Below are 22,926 nucleotides of genomic sequence, written 5' to 3'. Positions count from 1 at the left end.
AATAGCTATACATGAAAAAGAAATGGTCAGCCAGCATATTCAACCATTTAAATCAAACAAATATTCATTTTAGTATAAATATTATATTAAATAAAAATTTTACTTTAACAATTTACATTAAACTTAGACTTAAAAAAATATTTTCCATCCACTTACTTTTTTTATTCACAAAATCTGAAAAAGTAATTTAGATTTATTATAGTGTAAACCAAAAAATGGATATATTTTGCTCAAAAGCCTAAAATAGGATGAATTTTTGTAGTACCATTAGAAGTTTATAACTATTTATCTACTCTATTTTAAGTTTTAGAATACCATTAAAAATGGTCTTACCAGTTAAAGCATAACCATTTCCATAAATTAATAAAGCCCTTAGTGCTTTCATATTTCCAATTGCAGCCGGCAACGTGCCTGAAAACTCATTAGACGACATGTCCAACTGTTGTAAATTGACTAGATTACCAATCTCTTCTGGAATAACTCCTGAAAAAATTATAAAATCACAATTATATTTTACATCCAAACTATACTTCCTCCATAACAATTAAATTGGATAAAACTTCTAAACACAAAGATTAAAATATTATGTTGAATGGAATAAATGAAAATAAAATAAAATAGGAGAGATAAGAGAGAAAAAGTTAAAGGGATTAGATCTTTTGCTTTTTGTCAAAAAAATAATTGACTCAACTTAGAAAAAAAGAATATGACTAAACTTAGTTGGGTGGAATCGAGTACTTAGTATGATAGATAAGCTGATATTTTACTCATTTTATGAAAATTATACTCTCTCCGTCTCTAAAAAATAAATAACATTTGAAATGACACATATTTTAATGCACAATTGGTAAAGTAAGAGAAATATAAAAAGAAAAAGTGATTAAAATATTGTTAATGAAAAATGAAACACTCCCTATTAAAAAGAAAAAAATTCCTTAAATAGAATTGATCTATTTTTAAGGGACACCTAAAATGACAATTATGTTCTATTTTTACAGTACCTTTTAAATTGTTTCCATATAAGTCTATTCTGTGAAGCTGTGTCATGTTGCCAATTTCTCTGGGCAGATTTCCACTAAAGTTGTTTCCTGGAAAATCAATTAACTTTAGCTGTGGGCATTGAGCCAAACTCAACGGTATGCCTCCCTCCAATTCGTTCGATGATAGATCAAGTTCTTTGAGTCTTTGAAGTGTATTGTGCCTGCAAATATCTCTTGGAAGGGAACCTGAAAAGCTATTATTGAATAGTTTAATAGATTCGATTGCCGTTAGATTGAAGATTGGAGCAATAGGACCATGAAGATTGTTAAAACTGTAGAATTAGGGTAAATCTTTGTTATGTTATTCACAATAAAATGATACATCATATATAGGCTAGAATAATGCTATACAAGGTAAGATTTTCCTCAATCATATCTCCCTAATTCTCGGTCATAATATTGTATAATCTTGGCTGATTTTGTGCAATCTTCTTTGTCTTGCAGAACAATCCAGATCTTCCAACACTCCCCCTCAAGTTAAGTGACGGGATTACCGAAGCTTAACTTGCCCAATACTTCTTGAAAGTTCTTTGCCGAGACTGCTTTGGTCAGGATATCGGCCAGTTGATCTTCTGATTTCACATACGGAATTTCTACTATCTTCTCCTCAAGGTTCTCTTTTATGAAGTGTCGATCAATTTCGACGTGTTTAGTTCTGTCATGCTGTACTGGATTCTCCGAGATACTTATTGCAGCTTTATTGTCACACAACAACTTGCAAGTCTTCTGTGGTTCCAAGTTCAGTCCCTTCATCAATCTCCTCAGCCAAAGAATTTCGGTTAAGCCGCTCTTTATGCCTCGGAACTCGGCTTCAGCACTTGAGAGAGCCACTACCTTTTGTTTCTTACTCCTCCAAGTGACTAAATTCCCACCAACAAAGGTGAAATATCCAACAGTAGAGCGTCTGTCGACTAGATTTCCTGCCCAGTCGGCATCTGTATATCCGTGAATATCTAAGTGCCCATTCTTCCGGAACAAAACTCCATGTCCGGCAGTTCCCTTCAAATAACGAACCACTCTGAGTGCTGCCTCCCAATGTTCTTCTTGAGGACCATGCATGAATTGGCTAAGAACTCCCACTGCATAAGCGATATTTGGCCTGGTATGGGACAAATAGATGAGTTTCCCAACTAGTCTCTGGTATCTTCCCCGATCCGTGGGGGTTGCTCCTTTGATGAGTTGGAGTCCGTGATTTTGAACGATTGGAGTGTCTGCTGGCTTGCACTCTAACATCCCTGTTTCTGCTAGAAGATCAAGTACATACTTCTGTTGGCTAATAAAGATTCCTTTTCCTGATCTGAGTACTTCAATGCCGAGAAAATATTTGAGATCGCCAAGATTCTTCATCTCAAATTCTGTAGCCAGGTGTTCCTTGAGTTGTCGTATTTCCTCGATATTGTCCCCGGTAATGATCATGTCATCCACATAGATTATCAGACACGTGATCTTCTCTCCTTCCCGTTTGATGAAGAGAGTGTGGTCGGAATTGCTTTGTCTATACCCATATTTCTTCATTACTTCTGTAAATCTTCCGAACCAGGCCCTTGGAGATTGTTTCAACCCGTACAATGTTTTCTTCAATATGCACACTCTCCCTTGCCCAAAATCTTCTGAGAATCCTAGTGGAGCTTCCATATAGATGGGATCTTTCAACTCTCCATGAAAAAAAGCGTTGGTCACATCATACTGATGGAGTGGCCAATCCCTATTTGCCGCAATAGAGAGGAGGACTCTCACGGTGTTCATCTTTGCAACGGGAGAGAATGTCTCAGAGTAGTCGATTCCTTGAGTTTGAGTGTACCCCTTTGCTACCAGTCGAGCTTTATATCGCTCAATGCTTCCATCTGGTCTTCGTTTAATTGTGAAGACCCAGCGGCACCCAACTGTATGTTTTCCATCGGGCAACGGACTGATCTCCCAAGTGCCATTTCTTTTTAATGCCTTCATCTCAACTAGCATTGCCTCCCTCCAATGTTTGATTTTGACTGCTTCTTCAAATGTTCGAGGTATCTCTTCATCATACAATGCAGCATGGAACGCCTTAGCCATTTTGGAGATGTTGGCCTTGGCGAAGTTTGCTACAGAGTATCTGCTTTTCCGGCCTATTTTTTCAGGAGAGTATCTTTTTGGAGGAATTCCTCTCGTGCTCCTATAGGGAAGTATATACTGCCCAGTATCTTGATCAATCGAAGTATCCTCTTTCTCTGTCTCAGGGGGGTCAGAAATAGTAGCTGAATTTTCAAGTGGTGAGCCAGAAATTACCTCAGATTCCGTAACGGCTGGATCATCGGAACGCGGCGGAAGCGTTGTTGGGTTCATTTCGATAGATGAGGTTGGCTCATGAACAGTGCCAACTTGCTCTGTTGGTCCCACATCAAAGTGACTTGGCACATACCACCGAAGGGAGTCGTTTTCTTGGGTCTCCCCCTGTCTTTCACTCTCCCCCTGAGTCCCAAGGTGGTAAAAGAATTATGTTTAGAGAAAGTTGCAATTCATGGTGGTGATTACCCGTCTGGTTTTTGGATCGTAGCATCGATAGCCCTTTTGGTTAATTCCATACCCCATGAACACACACTTAATCGCACACGGGGAAAATTTTGTTCTTTCGTGTTTCGGGATGTGTACATAGACAGTACAACCAAAGGTTTTTGGTGGAATGGATAAAGCTGAGGGAACTTGGGTCATAGTAGCTAAGTGATCTAGGGGTGTTTTTCGGTTGAGTATTTTGGTAGGGAGACGGTTAAGAAGGTATACAGAAGTGGCTATGGCTTCAGGCCAGAAGGTAGGCGGGACTTTTGAATCAAAAAGGAGGGCTCGGGTCATCTCAAGGATTATTCGGTTTTTCCGTTCGGCTACCCCATTTTGTTCGGGTGTATGAGGGCAGGAGGTCTGGTGAATCAACCCATTATCTCTAAAAAATTGAGCCATAGAATTGTTTACAAATTCCCCCCCCCCCCCCCCCCCTTATATCTGACCGCAAGACTTTAATAGATGCTTGAAATTGAGTTTGGACCATTTTATAAAAAGAAACGAATTTTTCAACAACCTCGGATTTTTGTTTCATAAAATATACCCATGTGGCCCTACTGCAATCATCAACAAATATCACAAAATATTTAAAACCAAAACTGGTTCCAACAGGTGCGGGACCCCACACATCAGAATGTACTAATGAAAAAACAGTGTCAACACGAGTATCATTGGGTTTAAAAGAGTTACGGTGGCTCTTGGCCAAAACACAAGCTTCACACGAGAAGTTGGAACAAAAAGTTTAGGAAATAAAGATTTTAGATAACCCGGAGAAGTGTGACCCATTCTTCGGTGCCAGAGCCAAGTCTCTTGAGTGGTGGGTCCGTGAGCAAGCATCGCCGCACCATCTTGTCGAGCAATCTCATCTACAAAATAGAGCCCACGGCGTTCAGTGCCACGTCCAATAATCTTCCCCGTCCGGATATCCTGTAATAGGCAGAAATGTGGATGCATCAGTAGAGTACAATTTAAATCCTTAGTCACATGACTAATCGACATCAACTTTTGAGATAAGTTCGGAACATAGAGGCAATTTGAAATCTGCGCATTCGGGAATAATTCTATAGTCCCTGCTCCTTCAACCGGTGTCACCCCCCCATTTGCAGTTTGTATATGTGACTTAGGGGTCGCATGAAATTTCACAAAATCATTTTTATCATAGGTCATCGTATCTGTGGCCCCACAGTCAAAAATCCATCCCGTATCATCAAAGTCATTACAATCCCGGGCCTCAAAAGCACATGATAAATTTGCTAAGGGGGCAAAAGAATTTCTGCAAATAATGGGGTTGAATTCAAAATTTCTCCTAACTTTGGGGGCTGATTTCTGTATATTATCTGAGTGGGGTTTTTTATCACATTTATCAAAATATAGGGACTTAATAGAAATGGTGGTAGAATCAGGGTTAGGTTTTTTATTTCCTAACCCTTTACCTCCATCCTCCGCGCCGTCAAGTTTGAGAGAGGCGACCATTGCATCGGCTGGTTTCCCGCCGCCGTTGTCGCTGCGCCGGCCACCGCCGGTCTCGAGACCGCTGGATTCCGGCCTTCGTTCTTGAAATTGAGCCGCTTCGCGGTTCCCTTCCCCTGTTAGACTGATTCCTTCCTCCTTCGGATCCGATGGCTACCTTAGCCTTCGCCGCCTTCTCCTCTTCCCACCAGTCGGGATATCCCACCAATTGAAAGCAGGTCTCCTTCGTGTGTTTATGCATTCCACAGTGGGAACACCAAAGTTTTGATTTGTCCGGTTTAGAGTTTCCCCGGCGATTGGCGGCTGGGCGCGGCGGTGGTGGTTGACCCCTGTTCTGCGGCTGAGACGAGCGATACTCCCTTGCTCCAAATCCGTACCCAACTCCCAATGATGAGTCATTTGCGACGGTGTTGGTGGTTGAATCAGACGCCGGTGGCATGATCTTGTGTCGAGCCGCCTCCCGTTTCACCCATCCATACGCCTCATCGACTGAGGGATATGAGTCCTCTTTGAGTATCTCCCGTCTGACCCAGTCGTATTTTTCATTCAATCCCGTGAGGAATTTGAACAATCTTAACTCCGATTTGATGCTCCGGTATTGCGCGACGCCCTTATCGCAACAATCGATCGTCTTGTGTGGACACCGATCGATGTCCATCCACAGTCCATGAAGCCGACTCCAGTAGGCTTCCAAGCTTAACTCCCCTTGTGTGATTCGGCTGGCCTTTTCTCGCAGGTCGTATATGAGATACGAATCGGCCGAACTTGCAAAAGTTACGCCGAGTGTATCCCACAGTGATTTTGCTGTCTGATGATGTGCGAAATCTGCTATAAGGTGGGTTTCCATATTGTCGATGATCCATGAGAAGACAATTAAATCGATCTCCTCCCAATCGGTATATCCTTTCTCTCCTGGTTGCGGTGGAGTCGGGACATCGCTGATATGTCGGTAGACTCCTCGGCCTCCGATCGCCACTTTCATTAATCGTGCCCAAAGTGAGTAGTTCGAGCCATTCAACTTGAAGGCTACGGTAACACTCTTGCTGGATCTAATCTTCTCGGCAGCAATTGGTTCAATATCTTCTTTGTTCTCTGTCATTTTTGGTTGGGTTGGTTTCTCGCCGTTTCGGTCGAGAAAGGGTTTATAGGGCTATGATGATTTTTCTGAGCCTAACCTGCTCGGATGCCATGTAGAATTAGGGTAAATCTTTGTTATGTTATTCACAATAAAATGATACATCATATATAGGCTAGAATAATGCTATACAAGGTAAGATTTTCCTCAATCATATCTCCCTAATTCTCGGTCATAATATTGTATAATCTTGGCTGATTTTGTGCAATCTTCTTTGTCTTGCAGAACAATCCAGATCTTCCAACAAAAACTTAAATCAAGAGAAACAAGAGAATCAAGATTTCCAATTTCGGGTGGAATCCTTCCAACGAGTTCCATGTTTGAGATTTCTAATCGAGTGACTCTATTGGCACGAGAATCACAAGTGACTCCGATCCATGAGCAAACAGAGGTTCGAGTGCTCCAATTTTGCTTTATCATATTGTGAGGATCTGAGGAGATGAGGGCTTTGAAAGCAAGGAGAGAAGATTCATCCCTTTTTATGCCTTGTGTGGTGGTAGCAATGCTATAACTCGTGAGACAACAACAGAATATGAGTAAAGAAGCAGGTAGGGAAAATGGTGAAAACCTCTCCATAATGTTTTCGTGTGAGTAAAAAGAAGCCCCCATAAAATGCACTATATATTAAAACATTTGTGGTGAGGTTATAGTACTATTGGAGACATGCTGAAAGTGACGAATATTACTTTTATATTAAGTCAAGTCGAGTCAAGTCAAGAGCATTGAAATATAGTATGCGTGGAAGCAAAGAATACTACTTTGCCCGTCATCTATTAAGAGACCACATTGACTTATGTTAAATAAAATGAGTTAGAAAAAGTTACTATAACGCGATTGAAATAATTTAGTGGAATACTATGAAACTTACTTCTATTTATAGAAAGTAAAAATGGACTCTTATTATAAGCGAGCCGGATCTAGGGAGAAGGGGTGACCAATACTGTGAAACTTACTTCTATTTATAGAAAGTAAAAATGGACTCTTATTATAAGCAGCGGCGGATCTAGGGGGAGGAGGCAGTCGCCCCTCCCGGCCGTTCGAAGAGCTTAAACTTTCTCTTGGATCGAGCTAAAAATAGCATATTCATCTCCTCCGCAGAGTATAGAAATATACTTTGTTTTCAATAAATGTCATATAAAATGGAGTAGTCTAATGGTGTGGGTGTTGATTTATTTCTAAAAGGTCTAGGGTCAACCCTCAACAAGAGTTTATTTTTTTTAATTTTTTACTCTTGTAGTTAATCAATTCATATTTCTTTCTTATCATCAAAATAATATCTTTAAATACTTTATAAAATGTAAACTTTTGCTAATTTGCATATATTATGTTGTTATATTTATTCTTTAGTTAAAATTATTTTTAATCTTGTGTTAATATTTTTTTGTCCTAAAGTACTTATAATTTGTGAACCATTCATCATAATTATTCTCCATGTAACAAAATAAACATTTAAATATTTTTGAAATCTAAATATTTAGTGCTCTACTTATATCACTTTTGTATATACTATTTACGATAATTTTGAATGTATATAATATTTACAATGATTTTATATTTTTAAATGAATAATACATACTGTATTTGCAAGCTAATGCATGTTTATATTTTATTAACGAAGCTAGTGCTACTTAAATATTAATATAATATTATTTATTTTATTATTAAAAATAATACCCCTCCTGTCCCACTTTAGTAGTCCCGGTTGAAATATTCCATAAATGGTATTAGGCCCCACATTCCACTAACCTTTTTCCACTCACATTTTATTATAAAACTAATATAAAAAGTAGGACTCACGTTCCACTATCTTTTTTCACCAACTTTTCTTTATATTTCTTAAAACTCGTGCCGAACTCAACCAGGACTCCTAAAGTGGGATGGAGGAAGTATTAAATTAAATATTTATTATTTAAATATTATATTTTCGCTCCGCTATTTTCAAGGTCGGGTTCCGCCACTTATTATAAGACAAACAAATATGAAAAAAGCAGAGGAAGTAGTCGCATACAAGCACAATGTTTGTGGATGAATTTAATGCTGAGATGGTGAGAACATTTGCATGGGTGAGACTTGAGAGAGAAAAGTTAAGAAGGGCGTGATATTCTATTTATTGCATGTATGTGTTTAAGTGATTTTATTAAAAATTATGTTGTTTTCTGAAACTTCTCCATATTAATCATTCTTGCTTGATTGTTTTTTTAAAGGATATGATAGGCTAACTAAAAGACTAATTCCATAGTCCTCTTGGCCAGTGGCTGAGCCACGCTGGGCCAGGGGGCCTTTGGAACCCTCGGGCATTTTAACTTTGCTTATATATAATACTCCTGTCGTCCACAAAAAATAGAACATATTGTAAATGACACGGGTTTTAATGTAGAATTGGTAAAGTAAGAGAGAAAAGTAGAATGTGGGATCCATATAATGTTTTAAAAATCGGACCGGCCAGCGAACCGGCGTCGTTACTGGTTCACTGGTTCAACCGGTTCACTGGTCGAACCGGAATATTATTATAAACATATATAATTAAATATATAATATATAAAATATATATTAAATAGTGAATGATAAATATAATTAATAATTTATTACTAAAACACATTTAACATTATGTACTTATATAAAAATATATTACACAAAGAATAGTAGTAAAATATATTGAATATTAAATTTATACTAATATTTTTTATAGTAAAATATTTTAAATATACTAAAATTTTGTTGATATTTTATGATAAAAACAAATAAAGTTCATTTTTTTTCAAAATATGTTTTATTTGACGCAATAATATAACATATATATAAAATGTAAATGCATACTATATACATTAAGATTCAATAAATAACAAAATGCAATTAATAATATATAAAAATATTAAACCTTATGTATAACTGATTATATATAAATAATATTAAAATTTAGTGAATGTTAAATATAGTTATAGATAATATAATTAATAATTATTTATTAAATTTGGATTATAAGTTAGTGTAAATAAAAATTTATCATGTTTAATATATAAATTTAGTTAATGTTCATGTCATATCACTCAATGCATTGTGGTGGAGTGGTAAAGGTGTTACTAATTTGACAAGAGGTCTTGGGTTCAAGCCTCTTTGACAACAAAATTTTAAGCATTTTTAGTGAAAATCGGTTTCCGGTTCGCGGTTCAACCGGTCTAACCGGCCGGTTTCACTGGTTCAAGGCGGCTCAATGTGGAGGCGGTTTATATGAGCAAACCGGACCGGACTACTTACCGGTTCGCGGTCCAACCGGTCAAATCGGCCGGTCCGGTCCGATTTTTAAAACACTGGATCCATATTATTAGTAATAGAGAAGGAAAAAAAATTAAGAGATAAGAGAAAAAAGTAGGAGAGAAGTAGTGTTAGTGGAATTTGAGATCCATATAATTAATAAGAGAGAAGGGAAAAAAAGTAAGAGAAAAGTTGTTGAAAACTTTCCTTTTTAAGATGTGCTCTATTTTTCGTGGACAACCAAAAATGACAAATGTGCTCTATTTTTTGTGGACGGAGGGAATATATGTATACATAACTTAACATATTTCTAGCACAGTTGGTTCCTTGTTCTGCCTCGCATCTACAAGCTCCCAGGTTCAACACTCCTTAGGCGCAGATTTTAATGTTTTTTATTTATTGCTTTTTATATTTCTCTTCTATGTTTAATACCCTATTATGTTATAATATTATATATTTACATTTATTCTCTTTCATTTCAAAATTTAAAATCATACATATATTTAAGAATAAAAAATTACTATAACCTCATAAATAACATATAGTATTATTGTTTTCTTTCATTTTGAAACTTTAATCTATACATATCTATAAATAAAAATAATTTTATTGTCCCATAAATATGTAAATACTACTATAATACTAGCATCGTTAATTTTTTTTAAGTTTTGTTGATTTTCTCACAACTAGTAATTTTATGTAATGAATTTCACACACTCATATTTATTATCTTTACAATTTAAAAAAATAAATGAATTCATATTGACTTTGTCCATGTGTTTATAAATTCTATTATCCATGTTTTAATTATTTTCACTATATATCTAATTCTCTCAATGATCCCTCCTATTGCTTATGTGATGTGACTATGCCTCGTTGGTTTTGGACAATATTGACAGTTGATACTAAAAAAAAGGAACAATTATCAATAAAAAATTGGGACCCCACTGATAAATTAGTCGCTCCGCCATGAAATATTGAACAATAAAAGACATATAACTTTGTCTCTTCACTCAACACGAAATTAAATGTGCGACGACGAAGACTTTGAAATTATAATGCAATATATTTATTACTATAAGCTAAGAAGGTTACCCATCATAATTGTATAGAAATTAATGCACAGACGACTAAACAATTGTTCAATTAATTAAACAGAAGAAACAATATGTGTGCAATGTGCAAATTCTTCAAATTTATTTTTTTATTTAAAACTGAATTAGAGTTCAATTCAATTATAATTCCGATTCCAATTCTAATTTCATATGCCTCAATATACCCTAGTGTTTTCTACTTTGAATCTATGGAGGAGCTATGCGTGGTTATGCAAAAAATGAGATATGAGTAGAATTCACTCATATTGTTAATTCCACTTACATTTGCATGGGAGAATACCAAATATGATTATATGAATATAACATTTTTCATGTATAATTTGAAAACACCAAAGTTACTAATGTATTACTCCCTCAATCCAACCCTGAGTGGTGCATTTGCTTTCATTACGAGATTCTATGTAGTGTTGTTTCTATTTTAAAAAATGTGTCGTTTAGGATGGGACATCCCGAAAAAAAAAATATATAAGTAGAAATTCAAATTGATACCTTCAAGTCGACATAGTGGTTTGTTTGGTATAAAGATGATGTTGTCGTCTCCTAGTCACCTTACAACTTATTCGAGATTTAGTTAGTAGCTACTAGAGGTATATTAAAAAAGAAAATCTTCGAAAATCGTATTCAATATATACTCCCTCCGTCCCAATAAATATGAAATATTTGCTTTTCGGCACAAGATTTTATGTAGTGTTGTTTTGTGAGTTAAAGAAGAGAGAGTAAAGTAAGAGAGAGAGAAAAGTAGAGATAAAGTTATTTCTGCTTTAAGAAACATTTCATTTTTAATGGGACAGCCCAAAAAGGAAAATGTTTCATTTCTAGTATGACCGGAGGAGTATATTCAAGAAAACAAAATCGAATATATGCAGATAAAATGATTGTTAAAAAATTAAAGGATCTATGCAGATAAAATGATAGTTAAAAAATAAATATAATCATATTAATTAGATCAGGATGTATCCTAATAATATTGAAACTATTTAAATGAAAAGTAAATAGTCGATTTGGTCTCATAAGTCGGAGCGTTCACTCGAAAATATCTCACCGTTTATGAAACTATATAAACATCTCACTGTTTAAGTAACCAATGTCTATGAAAATAAATAACGCTACTCAGATTACAGAAAAAAAATACATCTTTATTCCACAGATCAAGACATAAACATCAGTAAGAGTGAGATTCCTAAAAAACAATTTAAACAGTTCTTTACACCTCCAACGTTATAATTTTCTACAGTAACTATGAATTAAGGACTTTCAAGCTCCTCGTACCATCGTCTCCTTGTTAGGGTCCAGTTCATACCGTCGCCTCCTTGTTAGGGTCCACAGTTCTAAGGGGTTCGGTGGCACCATGTTGTTTCCCCTGTTGTTTAGACCAATAGGAGTGCGCAGCCAAGGTGCGATCCAGCAGATCCTGAGGCACCGGCTCTCCTCGTCTCTGATGAGGAGATGCCGGCTGTGTGAACTAGAGTCTTCCATTTATCCTGTATAAGCAACAAATTGCACATCACATGGGAGTAAAGCTAGTTATTGATTAGCTGAATTAGCACCTAATCAGTCTTAAGTATATCCATAACATTCACTTGAAAGATCCATTTAATTTTATAATTCATGAGATTCGGTTGGTAATATGGTATTCCTAAGAGTCTGTCCAATGAAGATAATATAAGATTATCACATCCTAACAGACAGAAGAAAACAGAAAGCGACCGAAACCCAAAAGGCCAAACTGCACACGAAGACCGACAAAACAGCATAAGCATAATACCAAATATATCGATAACTGACATCTTGAAATAGATACCTTCAAGTCGACATACGTGCGATGATCTGCATGCTCGAAAGCACCCATTTTGGCATCACGCCACCTGCATAAGCAAAAGCATTATTGGAAACGAAAATGTGATAGGATGGATCAGAAGCAAATCTTGAAGGGCTATATTAGTGTCAAACCGAGTTTTGTACTATATTCTTACCTTCCGGTCCCAACTTCACCTATGGAGAAAGGTCTCCTAGTTCTGCGCTGTGACGGTTCATTATTTTTTGGTTTGGGGTTCGCTGGAACTACTACAAGGGACTCTGAGTTCGTTGGAGAAACTGGAACTAATGCGTTGGAATCAGGAACCCACCATTCACAGTGTCGTCTGTAGGAGTCTGTGGGGCAGACATGAAATCACTGGTAACCACACCATCATCAACTTTACTTACCAAAAGGGGGATCTACCAAGGCATTTGAAATCCCTGAATCAACCATTGGAGTGGCAGGAGACCTGGAGATCATGATAAACAAGAAGCATGTCAAATCAGAAAGGAATTAAGAGATTATATAATAACTTCAGCCCTCAAGGTAGATAAGATCAGTGATATGGTTAAGAAAAGTATCATACTCTGTACCTCATTAACTCCTCGTCTGCATCACATGGCAATACTGAGGTAAGTTTTTTGAGTCATGGTTGAGCAAATAATTGTAAAACTCGGCTCCAATGTAAAATCCAGAATGTCAAGATCGCTCTAAGAAATACCAGCCTGCTGCAAAGTTCTTTTGTCATCTCTAACTTTCTTCCCTTGAAGAACTACCCCAACTCGTACTCCATTTCCAAGAATAGCAGTAATTGCCTCCATCAAAGTTCTCTAAAAAAGATCCAGGCCAGTATATAACTTAATACTTGTTTGCATACATTACCCCGCACAGAGTAACATATCAGGAAAAAAATAGACACAAACCTTCAGAGGACCAACACTTGCGGTTTCAGGGACTTCAATATAAATTTCCGGTACCTTAAAGGCCTTAATGATGAACTTCACTGAAAGAGTAGAAAACACGAATGTAAGAATTTCTTCATGTCAACAAAGAGAGATAAAAGAAAAAAAATTGAGAGTTCCGGAAGAATAATTCTAATACCATGAAGATCCTTGCCGTTTTTATGGCCTTCCATTGGAGCTTGATCCGCCCGTCACTGCAAAATTTAATAATACTTATTTAGATATGTATATGGCACCAATAGAAAGAATTTTCAAATAACAAGAATGATAGATGACCTCTTTCGAACATGATGCCCACATTACTCTTGTCCATGCACATCCCCGCAATTACTACTGGCCTGCTGATCATGTGCAACTGTGCTAATGTGATCAAACAGTTTCCTTTTCTTGAAGGGTGCTTGTAGACATCTCTCTTGGGTATAAATTCTCTTCCTATTTTGGTAAAACGACTTCACTCCATCCCCTGAAAACCCAAAAAAGCATACAGGAAGGGATACGATTAGTTAAATAAGGAGAGTTGCTCGTGCAAACTAGATTACTGAAAATGCAGACAACTTGAGTAATTTTCAAACTCAGATAAGCAAGCAAGCTAACACTTACTAAGGTTATAGAGTTCACAACTCCCTATCTTTGGGGCCATCTTCTGGTATTTGGATGCCAGCATCTTCCTTATTCTTCAGTGACCAGTGCGCGGCTGTGGCCTAAAGGGCCTAAACTTGGTGCTCAGTTTATTGCACCCATAACAATTATCATCATCATCACTAATTTTTATTTTTACAGTATTCCAATGCTCAGTTTTTAAAGAAGAGACACCACAAGTGTAAGAACTTCTTCATGGAAGAGAGACAAAAGACAAAAAAAATTGAGAGTTCTGGAGGAATAATTCTAATACCATGAGGATCCTTCCCTATTTTTATGGCCTTTCACTGTAGTTGATGGCTTGATGCACCAGTCACTGCAAAATTTAACAATACTTATTTAGATATGTATTTAACACCAACAGAAAGAATTTCAAATGACAAGAATGATAGAGGACCTCTTTCCAACATGATGCCCGAATCACTCTTGTCCATGCACACCCCCTTCTCGGGTGAACTAGAAATGCTATTACTACTGGCCTGCTGATCATGTGCAACTGTACTCATCAAACAGTTTCCTTATTTTGATGGGTGCTTGTAGACATCTCAGTTGGGTATAAATCCTCCCCCTATTTTGGTAAAACGACTTCACTCCATTCCCTGAAAAACCCATGCTACTTGTCCTCCTTTTGGTTATGAATCCCCTCAATTAACATGGAATGAGTTTGAGGATTAAGGGGGCAACCACTTGTTTCCATAACACCGACTAGCTCAGAGCATTCTTTAACAAAGCCCATCCTCATTAACCCACCAATCAAAACCTTCCACGCCACCTCATCATAATTGTAACCAATGTGAAGCAGCCTAAAAAAGGTTTGCTTAGCCTTCTCATCACTTCCCTCACTATATAACCCACAAACAAGTAGTTTATAGGACTCTATATGTGGTAATAATTCATGAGTGAGCATGACATTAATTAAATCCACAGCTTCCTTGTACATTTTCAAGTTGCAGCAACAATCCACTAGTTTGTTATACATATCTTCATTAAGAGACATCCCACGCTGTTTCAAATGATCAACCAACCTCCAGGCTTCTTCAAAGCGTCTTTCTCTGCAAAGTCCTGTAATGAGTGAATTATAAGTTTTTATATTTGGCACACAGCCATACTTTTCCATATTCTCAAAAAGCTTAAGAGCAGTATCATGTTCCATAATTTTCCAGATATCTGCAATATTAATGGAGCCACTAATTGGCTTAAATTCTTGATCTACTCCATCCCTTCTGTTGACTAGCTTTTCTTGAGAAAGATGTTTAATTAAAACCGAATAAGTATAATCAGATGGTTCGCATCCAGCAGCAATCATAGACTTGAAGGTACTAAAAGCTAGATCGAGAAACCCTGAACGCCCATATCCATCAATAAGTACAGTGAAAGCCATCAGATCTGGTCGGACCTCTTCTTCTTTCATTTTAGCCATCACACCCTCAGCTTCTTTCAACATTCCTTGGTTGCAATAAGCAAGAAGGAAAGAAGTATATGTGCAGACATCAGGTTTACACCCCATAGCAGCCATATGGTTCAAAACTTTATAAGCTCTGTCAAACTCAAATTCTTTTAACATTTGCTCAATGACAATTGAGTAAGTAACTATCGTAGGTGACATGCCAATGTCCAACATTTTCTCCAAGTAACTTAAAGCTTCAGATAGCTTATTCACCTTGCACAATCCCTTAATTACCACATTGTAGGTGTATGAGTTTGGTAGGCAACCCTCAGTGGACATTCTCCTGAATAGTTGTAAGGCAAAGTCCACCTTTTCAGCATTACAAAATCCAGAAATTAGAGCAGTATATGTAACTTCATTCGCTTTTATTCCCATCCCTTTGAGGGATTCAAATATGTCCAACGCCTTGTCAACACTCCCTTTGTCACATAAAGCTACAATGATAGGACCATAGGTAAACTGGTCAGGAACAATGCTATTCTCTTCCATCAACCTTAGCAGGCGAAAAGCACTATCTATGTCCCCCTGCTTACACTGTCCAGATACTAAAAGGTTAAAAGTAACAAGATCAGGAGAAAGCTTTTGCTCCAGCATCTTACCAAGGAGAGCCATTGCTTTGTGCACTTGTTTCTGCTCAGAGAATCCAGAAATTAATTCATTGTATGTGCGTACATTTGGAGTAGAGTTGTTTGACTTCATCAAGTTAAATATCTCAAATGCTGCATCTACCATTCCCTTCTTGCAATACCCATTAATCAAAGCATTATAAGTAACTACACTAGGAATCAACCTGGTATCTAACATAGTTCCAAGTAGTTTCCTTGCATCATCGAACATACCATCTCTACATGCACCATTAATGATTGCAGTATAAGTATGAACATTTGGTTCACATCCTTTCTCCTTCATCTCCTCAAACAAACTCAAAGCATCCAACCTCCTATCTGAACTGCACAAAGCATCGATTAAAATAGTGTATGTTCGAACATTTGGAAAACAATGATCGTCCTTCATTTGCAAGAAAAGCTTTCTGGCCTCATCTACCCTCCCAACTTCACACAAACCATGCATCAAATTATTGTACGAAACCTCATTCCTTTGACAACCCATAGTCACGAAAACTTTAGTCGCACTATCAATATCCTTTATCCGACAATGTCCTAAAACGAACGATGTGAAAGTATGCGCATCCGGCTCTAGACCGGCCTTAAGAATCATACATAAATAACGCTCTGCCTCCTTCACATTCCCCAATTTACAGTAAGCATTAATCATGGTATTAAAAGTATACACATTCGGCGAAACTCTATCCTCCAACAACATCTCCCCGTAAACAGACCTCATATCATCAATCATCACAAATCGAGCCAATGACATCAATAGCACGTTGTAACACAGAAGATGAATCCTAAAACCGTTATCATTCATCTCGCGCAGAATCGCCAATGCCAGCCGCGCATCCGCCTCCGTCTCACATGACTTAACCATTAAAATGCGGATTTCCTCAGCATCGCCAAACCATTTATAATCGACCAAAACGCCCAAAACAGCAGCATAAGTTTGGAAGTTGGGGGAATTTAATGAATTTAGGGCAATGTGAGAATTGAGGTGAGGGTGTTGAGAGAGGAAAGAGGAGACAATCGGAATCAATTTCCTGTGCTTCTGAGAATTGTGTTGGGTGGAAAATGAGAGAGCGAATGTGGAGAGGACGGACTGACCTGATGCTACGGCGGAGGTGGCTCGTATCATTCTGATGTGGAAACGGACGGCGGCGGAGCTGAAAACGCCGTTCATTTTTGGATCAGAAGCTGAGATTCATGGATTTGGGTTTGGGAAGAATCGAAGCTTTTAGGGCGTGGCGTTTGGAAAATTCAGCCCAGATAAAAAATTTGGTTTTTTTTTTTTATGGTAAATTTATTCCAAGGTAAATACAGTATAAGACCTAAAAATATTACTAAATACAGTATAAGACCTAAAAATATTACTAGCACGTTCGAAATTTATAGTACTAATTAAAATAGCAAATTCAATAGAAAATAAATTACTATGTTAAGAAGAAGGTAAAAAAATCAAAGAAAAAAAAATTACTGAATACAAGTATTTTAAGACAATTTGTTTACCATAAATTTCGATATTTACTCCAACTTCAAGTAGTTTTTAAACTCATTGTTATTGATATTGTAGACACTTTTTTATTGTTATATATTCTATAATAGAGAAATCAAAGATATTTGTTGTGCGAAGTCAAAATTTTATTCTAAATCTAAAAACTGATCTATATTGAGGGGAGTATTATATTACTAACTCAATACCTAATTGCTAACTACAACTAAATAATAACCATTAGATATTCAAATTAATGACATAGATCATCAACCACGAAATGTCAATACGATCAACAAAAAACGTCAATAAAGTCATAGGATTAATTCCATAAAATATCAATAGGGGTATTAATGTCAATTAACTACATGTTTAGTTATAACTAACTTTTAAAAGAAATCCCAAAACGTTAAATTCATATAACATATATCAAATTAAAGATAATTTTATAAGGATTCCAACGATATCATACATGCATATGTTCCAACGTCAAAATTTGAAAAAAAAATCGAATTTTTTTCAATTTTTTCGTAAAGCAGAAATGTCAACATACTATATAAAATATGTCAATATAATACATGTAGAATGTCAATATAAGCAATGGGTTAACATTCTTAAAGCATTGTGTTGACATTCTCCAAGCATTGTGTTGATATTTTCAAAACACTATATTGACATTTTCATCTAAAACCCTAATTTGGCGTTTTTTTATCTTTTTTTATTTTATTAATAAAAACGAAAATTACACGTGGCAAATTGTAGACCACACGTTTTCTAAAATCCTATGGCCTTAAATTAGTTGTAGTTAGCAATTAAGTGATTAGTTAGCAATTGATCACTCCCCTTGTGGTGGTAGTAGTAGTAGTAGTAAAAAGGGAAAAGAAGAGTATCAACGAAAGCACACAACTTTTTGTATTGATCGAACTTCTCCCATATGTTCTAGTGTTTCTCTATTACTACTCTTTTTGTCTTCTCATTATATACAATGCCAAAAAAGAAATCAACTAACCATCTTGGCTTTCTGTATTGAAGAATACAACAACCAATACCAATTCCAACTATGAGTCCACATCCATACCCCATCACTACACTTTTCCATCCAAACCCATCTATAAATTCATCTTCATCTTCTTTTCCTTCTTGTCCTACTTCTTCTTCTAGCCCACTCTCCTCTTTGCATTTTCTCGTCAACGGAACTCCACATAACCCCAAATTTCCCGCGTACGAATCATTCTCAAATGTAGAAAACTGGTTAGATCGCGGTATTTGGCCCACCAAATCATTCATTGAAAGGTTTAATTTCGAAAGAAATGTCAACCTTGTCATTTCACTTGGGATCACTCCATCCAAATTGTTCGAAGACAAGTCCAATGATTCAAGCACACTCATGTTTGCAACAGATGGAGGTATATTTCCTATAAGGTTATTGTGTGACAAGTTCAAGTATTTGAGAGACCTAAGATTTCCTATTAAATGTGGAATACTCTCAGAAAATCTATTCGAGGACAAGTCAATTATCGTAAAAGCTTCCAGTAGTCTCTCTAATAATTGATCCTGGCCTTTTAAGGTCAATGTCATCTCCACAAAACGTAGAAATGTATTCGAGAATCTTTCTGTCACATTTTCCTTGCTCACTTCTATCATTGCTTTGAAATTTTCGATATACCTTTCAGGTAGAGAGCCCACAAATGCATTCCGAGATATATCTAAAACTTGTAACTCGGGAAACGGAAGCTCAAATCGCGAAGGTAGCGATATGTTACCATCAAACTTGTTAGACCTCAAGACTAGTACTCGAAGTTCGGGAAGGCCTTCCATCCAGTATGGAAAACTATCATGTATTCGATTATTTCCAATGTCGAGGCCTTGTAAACTTTTGCAGTTGACTAAGGATTCAGGTAACCTTCCTTCCAATTTATTACCACTCAAATTGATGGACACGAGACTACAACCTTCGCTAAATGTTGATGGAAACGGGCCACTAAACTGGTTTGAATTTATATGCAAGATCTCTAGATAATTACTCATGTTCCCGATGCACGGTGGAATTGTTTCAGACAAATTGTTGTTCGAGAGAATGAGATATTTAAGGGATGTTAGGTTGCAGATGGAGGACGGAAGTTCGCCATTTAATCCGTTGGAAGAGAGAAATAACAAATATATGTTTGATAGATTTGCAATGTTGGTTGGTATTGGACCTGGAATTGAAATAATGTGTTTGTAAATCTTAAAAAATAACATAACATTATGGAATTGAGATAGATCGATGATGCAAGCTTACCATTTAAGTTGTTGTTAGAGAGGCTTAAAGCATACAAATTTGATAGATTTCCAAAGGTGGAAGGTATTGGACCTAGAAATAGAAGAAACCACTCATACAAATTCCTCACATGTATATAAGTTATAGTTACATATGTAGAATAGAAACTCACCATTTAACTTGTTGAATGTGAGATCAAGAGTTTGTAAATTGGCTAGATTCCCAATATTAGATGGTATTAAACCTGAAAAATGAATAATAGCTTAAAAGTTTGCTCTAGTTTTTTCACAACCTTGTGGAAAAAATTAGTAGTAATTAAAAAAGTGTACAAGTTTTTGCATATAGAGGATGGAAGCTCACCACTGAAATTGTTGAAGGCTAGACCTAAGAAAGCCAAATTTGATAAATTTCCAATGGAGGATGGTATTGGACCTGGAAAAAAAATATCTTTATAATGACAAACAACGACTCTTTCCACACATATGTTATATGTATACTAGCTATTCTTTTTCAAAGCATTATCAGATTTAGAAGTCTTACCGGTGAAATAATTGTTATCAATGTACAAATACTGTAGCACTTTCATGTTCCCAATTTCCGAAGGCAATTCCCCACTAAGCTTGTTACCTGATAACCCAATATCGTCCAAAGAAGACATGTTGAAAAAGCTCGGAGGCAAAGGGCCCGACAAGTTGTTATAATTCATGGCCAAATAGCGTAAATGACGAAGATGATGAATCTCTTGTGGAATAAAACCTGTAAAATTATATGATCAAAAAGTTATGTATGAAACTGAGATATACATTTAAGGTATGTATTTCAAGTTGCATATGAATTATGGAATATGGAGGATGGAAACTTCACCATTTAATTTGTTGTATGATAGACTTATTTCCTGCATATTTGATAGATTTCCAATAGTGGAAGGTATTGGCCCTGAAAGTAATTATTTGGAAGATTAATCTCTAATTAAATATAGAAGAATATGAATCACATCACATTAATATAGATATAAAAATGATGTATTAATTTATTCCCTATGATAAATACTAGTAATAAAAACTAGCTGATCAAATAGGTTAGAAATGATACCGGTTAAAGCATTTCGGTCAAGGATCAATACTTGTAATGCTTTCATATTTCCAATGGCTGGCAGTAAGCCTGAGAAGTCATTGAACTCCATGTCCAATATCTCTAAATTATCAAGTTGATCAATCTCGTCTGGAATAACTCCTGCAAAATTATACGAATACGTTGGATCATTTCACTATTCAAGATTTATAGTTCAATGTCAATTTATTTTAATTATTGTATTAGTAGTATTTAATCATGTTTGAATCTAAATATATGTTTGAAATTGTAATAACTCAAAATGATATTCCAAATTCTACAACTCGTTTATAATACATAAGAAGATCATTCATTTCTCTTAAATTTTATTGTTAATTTTTAGCCCGTTGGGCTAGATCAAAACTCAAATATATAGAGTTAGGATCAGCCCAATTAGCCAGCAATGGTATTAATAATCCAAAGGACTAGCCCAATTGACATCACCATATCTGAACACACGTGTGCATTCTCCTAATTAAATTTTAATTATGATAAACTACATACTCCTTCCGTCCCATAAAAATATGGACTTTGGGGACGACATGGATTTTAATGTATAATTGATAAAGTATGAGAGAGATAGAGATAAAGCGATTGGAGTATTGTTAACAGAAAATGAGATCTACCTTACAAAAGAGTAAAAACTTGCCAAATATAGAAGGTGACTACCCAAAATAGAAATGGAAGACTATTTTTATGGGGCGGGTGGAGTATTTATATATTCTAAGAAGGTTAACAATTATTAATTAACTATTAATATATTTACCTTGGAGCTGTTCACAAAACAGACAAATAATTAATCAAATACATACCGTTTAAATCGTTGGAACCAAGGTCTAAATGATGTAGTAGTGTGATGTTCCCAATTTCTCTTGGAATCTCTCCACCAAACATGTTGCTTCCAAAGTCAATATACTCCAAATCCGAACATTGCCCCAAACTCAACGGTATGTCTCCATTCATCTCATTGTAAGAAATAATAAGTGTCTTGAGTTTACTAAAACCATTCTTGCACATATCATTTGGCAAACTACTCGATAAACTGTTCTTTCCCAACGACAGAATCTCCAACGATGAGATATTGAAGACGGATGGAGGGATCGGACCATGAAACGAGTTTCCGTCCATGTCTAAAGAGACGAGAAAAGAAAGATTTCCGATCTCTGGTGGGATGGTTCCAACAAGACCCATCCCCGATATGTCTAGCTGAGTAACCCTATTATAGCGAGAATCACAAGTAACTCCGATCCAAATGCAAACAGGAGTTTGAGTGGTCCAATTTTTTATCAATATGGTATGTGGATCTGAGGTTATTTGAGATTTTAAGGAGAGAAGGGAAGAAATATCAATGTTGATGTCACAATTTGCAAGGATGGGAAAGGTGTGAAATAGTAAGAATGCAAGAAAGAAATAGTGGGAAGGATATGATCTCTCCATTTGGGTTGGCAAAGAAGATTAGAAGGTTGGTACCACAATATATAAACATTGGAGTAGGTACATTAAGACAAATAAAAGGTGTAGGGAATAATTGTTTTATTAAAAACAAAGCAATAAAGTTATTTTGAAGGTCATTGTCATGTTTTTTAACAACGTTGAGATATGCATTCTCTAATTCTGTGTGACATTGCCGAACAAAAATGAGGAATAAAAGGTTGCCGGCCGTGATGATCAGCCTCATGAGGAGTAATAGGACGGTGACGATCAATGGTGGATCCACAACGAAAAATAAATATTGTCGAATTTGTTGAAATTCTTAGAGATCATATGTCGCTCTCGATTACACAATTGCTCTATTTTGTCACAACAATCAAATTGGCGGAGGTTGGACGGTTAGGAAGTGCTTAAACCAGAGAAAGAAAACAAAATAATAGAAAATGCCACAAATTTTCATACATGAACATGGTTTTTACTTTTAGGTTTGGTTAATGTATTGCACTAGTTTAAAAATGAATCACATATATTGTGTTAGGATGTTTTGTACGATATACTATTATTTTTAATATCCATATAGTTTTAATATGATCGGCTTAATAAATTTGCTATCAATATTGTTTTCTACGTTTACT

General features: G+C 36.1%; 2 protein-coding genes and 2 long non-coding RNA genes across 5 annotated transcripts; 1 reads left to right on the top strand and 3 right to left on the bottom strand.

Annotated features, from left to right (window-relative positions):
* Nucleotides 1-5,020: 5,020 nt before the first annotated feature.
* LOC148932082 (uncharacterized) lies at nucleotides 5,021-6,896 on the top strand. Its single transcript, XR_016135261.1, has 2 exons — nucleotides 5,021-6,070; nucleotides 6,400-6,896. It is a non-coding gene; the product is annotated as an uncharacterized LOC148932082 (long non-coding RNA).
* A 4,953-nt stretch (nucleotides 6,897-11,849) lies between these two features.
* LOC148932081 (uncharacterized) lies at nucleotides 11,850-12,804 on the bottom strand. Its single transcript, XR_016135260.1, has 3 exons — nucleotides 12,515-12,804; nucleotides 12,343-12,406; nucleotides 11,850-12,022 (listed from the first exon to the last, which is right to left on the bottom strand). It is a non-coding gene; the product is annotated as an uncharacterized LOC148932081 (long non-coding RNA).
* A 130-nt stretch (nucleotides 12,805-12,934) lies between these two features.
* LOC148932080 (uncharacterized) lies at nucleotides 12,935-17,264 on the bottom strand. Of its 2 annotated transcripts, XM_089064225.1 has the most exons (7): nucleotides 14,338-17,264; nucleotides 14,194-14,256; nucleotides 13,902-14,011; nucleotides 13,578-13,764; nucleotides 13,441-13,495; nucleotides 13,263-13,342; nucleotides 12,935-13,169 (listed from the first exon to the last, which is right to left on the bottom strand). In XM_089064225.1, exon 1 carries the CDS (start codon nucleotides 17,179-17,181, stop codon nucleotides 14,554-14,556), a length of 2,628 nt encoding a protein of 875 aa, XP_088920351.1. In that variant the 5' UTR covers nucleotides 17,182-17,264; the 3' UTR covers nucleotides 12,935-13,169; nucleotides 13,263-13,342; nucleotides 13,441-13,495; nucleotides 13,578-13,764; nucleotides 13,902-14,011; nucleotides 14,194-14,256; nucleotides 14,338-14,553. The 2 variants fall into 2 exon arrangements, with proteins under 2 accessions (XP_088920351.1, XP_088920350.1); XM_089064224.1 differs by having other exon boundaries at nucleotides 13,902-14,256.
* A 1,165-nt stretch (nucleotides 17,265-18,429) lies between these two features.
* On the bottom strand, nucleotides 18,430-22,297 carry LOC148932079 (uncharacterized). Its single transcript, XM_089064992.1, has 7 exons — nucleotides 21,673-22,297; nucleotides 20,846-20,983; nucleotides 20,291-20,437; nucleotides 20,111-20,182; nucleotides 19,923-19,994; nucleotides 19,772-19,843; nucleotides 18,430-19,688 (listed from the first exon to the last, which is right to left on the bottom strand). The coding sequence occupies exons 1-7, from the start codon at nucleotides 22,295-22,297 to the stop codon at nucleotides 18,430-18,432; spliced, it is 2,385 nt and encodes a 794-aa protein (XP_088921118.1).
* Between the last annotated feature and the right edge of the window lie 629 nt (nucleotides 22,298-22,926).

The sequence above is a fragment of the Salvia hispanica genome, chromosome 2, assembly GCF_029641045.1.
Source record: "Salvia hispanica isolate PSC_SH4W2 chromosome 2, Shi_PSC_v1, whole genome shotgun sequence".
NCBI lineage: Eukaryota > Viridiplantae > Streptophyta > Magnoliopsida > Lamiales > Lamiaceae > Salvia > Salvia hispanica.
Note: the sequence above shows the minus strand (reverse complement) of the source record. Positions and strands in the feature narration are given on the sequence as shown.

Coding starts and splice junctions, on each gene's coding strand:
- LOC148932080 (XM_089064224.1), bottom strand. CDS start 17,181: ATGAACGGCGTTTTCAGCTCCGCCGCCGTCCGTTTCCACATCAGAATG.
- LOC148932079 (XM_089064992.1), bottom strand. CDS start 22,297: ATGGAGAGATCATATCCTTCCCACTATTTCTTTCTTGCATTCTTACTA. Junction 20,438..20,845: donor CCTTGACCGAAATGCTTTAA/CCGGTATCATTT, acceptor ATAACAACTTGT/CGGGCCCTTTGCCTCCGAGC. Junction 19,844..19,922: donor CACATTCAACAAGTTAAATG/GTGAGTTTCTAT, acceptor TTCTATTTCTAG/GTCCAATACCTTCCACCTTT.